This window comes from Limulus polyphemus, unplaced genomic scaffold (assembly GCF_000517525.1).
Source record: "Limulus polyphemus unplaced genomic scaffold, Limulus_polyphemus-2.1.2 Scaffold1369, whole genome shotgun sequence".
NCBI classification, from domain to species: Eukaryota; Metazoa; Arthropoda; class Merostomata; order Xiphosura; family Limulidae; genus Limulus; species Limulus polyphemus.
This window is the reverse complement of record NW_013666979.1, coordinates 164,059-171,257: the sequence shown is the minus strand read 5'-3', so window position 1 is coordinate 171,257 and position 7,199 is coordinate 164,059. Positions and strand designations below refer to the sequence as shown.

The following is a 7,199-nucleotide window of genomic DNA, read 5'->3' as shown; positions in this document are numbered from 1 at the left end:
TTTTAATCAGAACAAGTTTAAAACCTAATAGTACTAGTGAAGTATACATTAAAATTTACTTACACCCTAACAGTTATTAAAGTTCTGTCCACTATGGGGAACTGAACCTCAGATTTTACTGTTGAGTGTTCACAAACTTACCACTGACCCAATGGGAGATCCAAGTATGGAATGAAAAAGTATTAATAAGTATTTTTTAATAATAACAAATGTATAGTAGTTGCTAACAAAACAAAATGTGGAAATATGTCCAAGTTTAATAGCATTTAACAGCACCATAAATATAAACTACATCTAAAGCTCACTAGGATATCAGGACAGACACTATAAAAGTATCTCAAATATTTGTGAATAATCAAGCTAAATACATGATAACGACTATGAACTGTAATAAAAAAACATGCTATTCTCGTACACCCCAATAAGACCTTATTACAATGCATTAAAATACCAAATCTATGTATTTAAAATCATAAATCACTTGATAAATTAGGTAATATTTTCAAGGACAAAGTATTTGATATAGCTGTATTGAAAAGCACTTAAGATAAAGAAATAATACAGTATTCACAAACAAGAAACTTGTTAAAAATAGTGAAAATTATTACAACTCAAAAAAATATTGAGAATAATTGCTTACATTTAATGCCATATATTTTTAAGGGATCTAGCTGTTTTTTGCCGTGTCTTCCTGTACCTGAGATGTTGGAACAAGCCTGAGTATCCCGATCAAACAGATAATCTAGTAGAGTAAGAGCCATCTTCTCTGGTGTGGCACAACTCTGATTAACTGCTTCTAGGTCACTAGCAAAGAGAAAAACCTACACCATTATTACACACATGAACTGTAAAACAGTTTCAGATTGAAAATAAAACAACATTAAATAAGTGTTGTTCTAAAACTAGTAGAAACCATGACAGAAAGAGAGAAGATAAAAAGGCTTTTCTTTAGAGTACACAGAATACTTCAATGAGAAGGAAAATGTAAATAAGATTGCACAATATTGTGTGGATATTATACATTAACTAGAAGAGTTTAGGTGTTGTGTTGTAATTTTCTTGGTTAACCTTGGATTGGTTAAAACACATGTTACAAACAGCATATCTATCCACTTTTAGGTACAGAAAAAATGCAACATTTATTTTAAAACAAACAATTTTGTACAACAAATACACATACAGACTAGTGGCAGGTAAATATATGAATGCAAAATGATAACAACAAAAATGTAACACAGAAGAAACACATTTCTAGATTATTGTAAGGTTTAAACAAAATTCTAAATTCACATCCGATAATTTGTAAATTTACACGGACACCATCAAAGACCCAATTAGCTCGTAAACAAACTGGAAGGACTTGGCTGTATTCCTTACATAATCTTAACATAGATATTATTATCATTCAGTAGAGCTTTAAATAAAAAGCTTCTTATTTTTATGAATTTTATGGGGGGGTCAGAGCTCACAAAAAACCCCCATAATTTTGAGGTTTTTGGTCAATCACTCAACTGTATTTTGACTAATTATGTGGGATTTGGTACAAAGATATTTTTTTTTACAGGCCCCACACATTGACAAACAAAAAGCATAATTTCATAGTTTGTTTGACAATTATTATGCTGTATTTTGGTCAATTTCCATGGGATTTGGTACAAAGATATAAACAATTATCGAATTTTTGGCTTTTGCTCACTTTTTCACTAAGGAAAGCACAATTGGTAGTTTTCATTAATTTTATTGTGTATGTCAGCCAAGTTACATGGAATTTGGTAAAAAGATACCTTCCTGCAGGTCCCAAGTAGTGATATAGACAGTTTTTCACCATTTTTCTGGTGTCAAAATTGGCCATGTTGGGATTACGTGGCAGAGACATGTTACATTTGCCTGCAAATGTTGGCCTCTTTAATTTGTTATTGCCTTTATCAAAATTAATACAAGCTAATCAAATGAAAATTGGACATCTGTAACAATAACAGAACTGACTTATCAATCTAGTATCAACTACATACTAGTAAGTCCTAAATATCAAAGTTCTGCAAATTTTTGACTTATAATTTTGTCCTAACATTGGGAAATTTTTTATCACTGCTTATCTAATGCTTTTTTTTTCCTTCTTTCTGTCAAAAGCTTTAAGCTGTCATTGCAGTGCACAAGTGGGAAAATGTCTAAGACAGATTAAACACTGCAATTACATAGTGAATAAAGTTAGTTGATCCAATAAATCTTATGCGTGTGTTGGTTTGTTACGGATTTCCCGCAAAGCTACACGGGGGCTATCTGCACTAGCTGTCCATAATTTAGCAGTGTAAGAATAGAGGGAAGGCAGCTAGTCATCACCACCCACTGCCAACTCTTGGGCTACTCTTTTATCAGCGAATAGCGATCTAGCTGTTTTTTGCCGTGTTTTCCTGTACCTGAGATGTTGGAACAAGCCTGAGTATCCCGATCAAACAGATAGTCTAGTAGAGTAAGAGCCAAACATGTTTGGTGTGACGAGGATTAGAACGCGCGACCCACAGATTATGAGTCGAGCACCCTAACCCAGCCATGCCGGGTCTCTTATGCATGTGATATCACACACTTCCAGTTAAATGAATGTAATGATAGAGAACTGACATAAGAAGTACACTAATAATACAAACTTTCCTTGAGAAAGAAGAAGGAAAAAAATTCCTGAATTGCAAGTAACTGCCACAATATTTATGACATGATAAAGAGATTGCAGCTTCATGTTGAAAGAATTGTAAGAGTTTGTACATTACTGTATATACTCCTTACATCTGAGTTGTACCTTTCTCTTACATAATTACCAAACTAAGTAGTCATTTAACAATACAATATCCATTTTATTATATACAATGTACTTCTCCATGTTATAAACAAGTACAATGAATTGAAGAACATAGCTTTTCTTCCATAAATCTTTCACACCAAAATTGGTGCAGTTTTTCTCAAAAACAAAACTGTACCATTGAATTGAAGAAAATTAAAATAAAATAAACTTGCAGTCATGTTTCAGAATTGAAGTAGTATTAATAAAATTACCTACAGACTAGCAGTCTGTCTGGTGAAAAATATAGCCAGGCCTAACATGCTTGGACATATGTTGACTTTGTTTTTATTATGAAATACTTCTTACCCCTACTGTCAAACTGATATGTAAATAAAGCTCTCTTAACCCTATCGTTACGGGTTTTCCAATGGTCAGGGGGTCAAAGGGCATGTCATCACGTTTGTAGACTTGCATTCTACAATTTTATGAATGCGTGTCAATATGTTTGGTGTCAAATTACAGATTGAAATTCAAAGTTTAGTAATATACATTACTTAATTTCTTAACTTAAAAGTAAATATTAAAAGCAAATTTCTAAATATAAATTTTTGTGTGTCATTTGGTAAGCTGAATGCAGCTTTGGTTCAAATTAGATGTTTGTGATATCCAAATACAAAGTCTGTGGTTTCTTAGGAGTCAGAAACTCAAATTACTGATATTGACATGCTAGAATATAAAATAAGAACCTCCTATCTTTTCTATATACTGAGAATTGACAAATCAAACACAATGGCCCTGCCCTCCTCTTCCATATTTGGAAATACTTGCTTACCTACACTCACTTTGTTCTATCATGCATTTATAACCAATTAAAAGCTCAGAACTTCCCCCACATAGTTTTCTCAGCCCATTCAAGGTATCTATTTCCCATGTTTATTTTTTTGTTTCTGATCCCGACAAGAAGGAGAAAATGTGGTTCGAAAAACTTTTTTTAGACCTAAATACAGTTTAGTTAGTTTGTTTGTTTGTAGTTAAGCACAAAGCTACACAATGGGCTATCTGTGCTCTGCCCACCACGGGTATTGAAAGCCAGTTTCTAGCATTGTAAGTCCGCAGACATACCGCTGTGCCACTGGGGTGGCCAGTTTAGTTAGAAAGCCTGATAAATTACAGTGGAACATTGTGATACTGGTAGAGTAATTTATAATTTTTTGTTTTTTTCAGAATGCATATATAAAGCCTAAAAAATGTTATTTTATTTTATATCCTCCAAGTGCGAAATTCGGCAGGACTTGGCATGCAAGATATGGAAAGCAAGCACAAACTTATTTACAATTGTAAGTAGTAGAGATCATTGTTTTTTATATTTCTTTATTTACTGTTCTATGTTTTAAGAAACTTTAAGAATTTATTTGTAAATAGTAATAATATATATACACATATAGTTTAACTAAAATGTGACTGCATTTTACAAAATATTGGTCCACTGGAAAAAGCCAAGATATATCACTTTGTAAATGCCAGTATTATGCTATTGGATATGATAATATGGGATGCACGTGTGAGATGAAAGGTCAATAAAATAAAAATAATAAATATAGAGAGATGTATAATGTTACGAGACTTAATCCATTTATAATAAACATTTGTGGTCTCATATTACAATTTTTTGCCACTCTAGAACAAAAAAGTACAACTTAAATCTTATTTCCTAATTTTTTATGGTGGTTATGAGGTCAGTCAATCGATTAAACCCTTAGAAATAAGATAGAGAAAATAACAGATAAAATATAAAGTTTTTAGAAAAAAAAGTTTGATATTTATCTGGATTTTATGAGGAGGTTATAGGGATTTGTAATTAAATATGACAATTTTCTGATGCATAAAGATATTTTTCATCTTAAAATCAAAATTACTTTGTATGTGGGATGGTTAACATTCGAAAACAAAAAAAAATGTACAAGAAAATCTTTAATTAAAATATTAATAAAAATCTGATATTTTGTGTAGGAAAGCCTTCTTAAGTTTAATTATAATCTTCCAAATTTCATGAAGATACAGTGTATTAAAAGTTATTGTATGAAAACTATAAAAAGCACAAAATAGTTACAGGGTCAGTCCCTGGGACTGAGCCAGATTTGAAAGGTTAAGGATATTTTGTGTTTTAAACCTTGTTTGTTTATTCTTTTTAGTATATGTACTGCACATGCAGTGTCCTAAACTGATCTATTCTCAATTACAAATACCACTTGCAAATTAGAAATATCATGCATGCAACAATAGTTTTGTACTCAAAAGAGATTTTTCAAAATTCTTCTTCTTTACAATGACATACAAAACTTCATGTAGTCTGTATACATAGAGTTGCAATACCTGGGAAGTATGTGACACCGTACTCTCATCTCTGGATCTTCTGGGCTGCCCAGCCAAGAACCATTTGGATAATCATCTGTAGTGGAAAAGGATAGGTTGACTAAGGTAAATCTGAAAGCTCAAAAGCCTGCAAGTTCATAGATTCTAGAACCTTAACTAGTAACTGTACTGTACATACTTTGACAGGAAAGAAATAGCCAAACTATTAACTTGGAGTTTCCTAATTCTTAGACTATTTAGAAAACTGATAATATTAAAACCACAATCAACAATATTGATCAATAGTATAAAACAAACTGATGCATAAAAAAGTTGCATTTCACTTCATCATTGTATGATTTCTTTTCCCACAACACTTAGTATAGTATTTCAAAAATAAACACACACACTAACCCATATCAAACTTTGTGGGTGTACCAATGCACCACTTTTACATACTATCAAACAGAAATAATTTAGAATGAAAGACTGATGTAGATTGTTTTTCAAGCGTTAAAGTATTTTTGAAGTTAGATATTCTTTACTGCCATAGCAACTAAGTGCCAAGATATGCTTACCATGGCACTTGTCACAGAATGTACTAGTTATCAATGAAATCCAAACATATATACAAAGAAATAAAATATAGAATTTTTTATTTAAAATGAGACTTATTTACTCATTAAAAGTAAGACTTATTGACAAAGTTTACCAGGAATAGTTAATACAAGTGTAACAGAAACTATTCTTAAATGTCTTTCAATAGAAAAGTTGGACTGAACGTTATTGAAAAATTAAGCAGCTTTTTACTAATATATTAAGATTTTAAAGGAAAGTTATGAAAAAACAGATGTTAAGGAGTACGGGTGATCAGCTGTTAAAAATATGCATTTCTTTGTAAATAGTACTAGAGTTCTGAACAAATACCTAGTGCATTAAAGCCATGGGTGCAAGCCTACTGAAGTGATTAAACAATTAAGAACTGATTCAATGACCCCCTCATTCTCCAATTCTTGATACTTACCTATATAAGATACACTAACACTTGAAAATACATTCAAGAGACAGTTTCAAAACATATCCCATAACACCTCAAATGAACAATTCCTTTCTCAGCCTTGTTCCCATGGTTTTAAAGTTATCATGCTCTAGTTTAAAATATTCTGGTGTAATTGAATAGTCTGTGTGGTAAAGAATTAAACTCTGATTACTAGCCTTAACAATACGCTAGTTGAAATTTAAGTGTTATTTCTCTTTTGGAAGAATTAATCCATTTCAGGGGTTTTGAACTGTTCTTCAATGTTATAGAAATTACAGGTGCGCTATTATTTACTCTTATCATTAAGCCTAGAGTAAGTTAGTGTGAAGTTCAACTGTATTTACTCATGTTATCCAAATATATAAATATAACTTTAAACCTTGTATTTCATTATTTAAATTTATACACTATTATTATCTATAATTTATACATAAACTTGTACACTGACTCTTATTCACAGTAAAAATAATTTAAGCATTTTGATGGACCATTCCATAATTAACCAGCCATTTACAAACTCTTTTGCCAGAAAAATCAAATCATTGCTTTAAGCTCTATTTACTTCCAGAAGACATTCCTTAGAGATATCTCTGTTTAATAACTTATAGCTGCTATTGCTTTAAGCTCTATTTACTTCCAGAAGACATTCTTTAGAGGTATCTCTGTTTAATAACTTATAGCTGCTATTGCTTTAAGCTCTATTTACTTCCAGAAGACATTCCTTAGAGGTATCTCTGTTTAATAACTAATAGCTGCTATTGCTTTAAGCTCTATTTACTTCCAGAAGACATTCTTTAGAGGTATCTCTGTTTAATAACTTATAGCTGCTATTGCTTTAAGCTCTATTTACTTCCAGAAGACATTCTTTAAAGGTATCTCTGTTTAATAACTTATAGCTGCTATTGCTTTAAGCTCTATTTACTTCCAGAAGACATTCCTTAGAGGTACCACTGTTTAATAACTTATAGCTGCTATTGCTTTAAGCTCTATTTACTTCCAGAAGACATTCTTTAGAGGTATCTGTTTAATAAC

The 7,199-nt window shown here is 31.4% G+C and overlaps 1 protein-coding gene across 2 annotated transcripts in view; it reads right to left on the bottom strand.

Moving 5' to 3' along the window:
* The window catches only part of LOC106463289 (protein BANP-like), a 37,416-nt gene that overhangs the window by 4,550 nt on the left and 25,667 nt on the right, over positions 1 to 7,199 (bottom strand). For both annotated transcript variants that reach the window (XM_022390740.1, XM_022390741.1), the window contains exons 7-8: positions 5,150 to 5,225; positions 641 to 804 (exon numbers count right to left, since the gene is read on the bottom strand). In XM_022390740.1, coding sequence (XP_022246448.1) covers positions 641 to 804; positions 5,150 to 5,225 — 240 coding nt within the window. The remainder of the gene's footprint in view (positions 1 to 640; positions 805 to 5,149; positions 5,226 to 7,199) is intronic.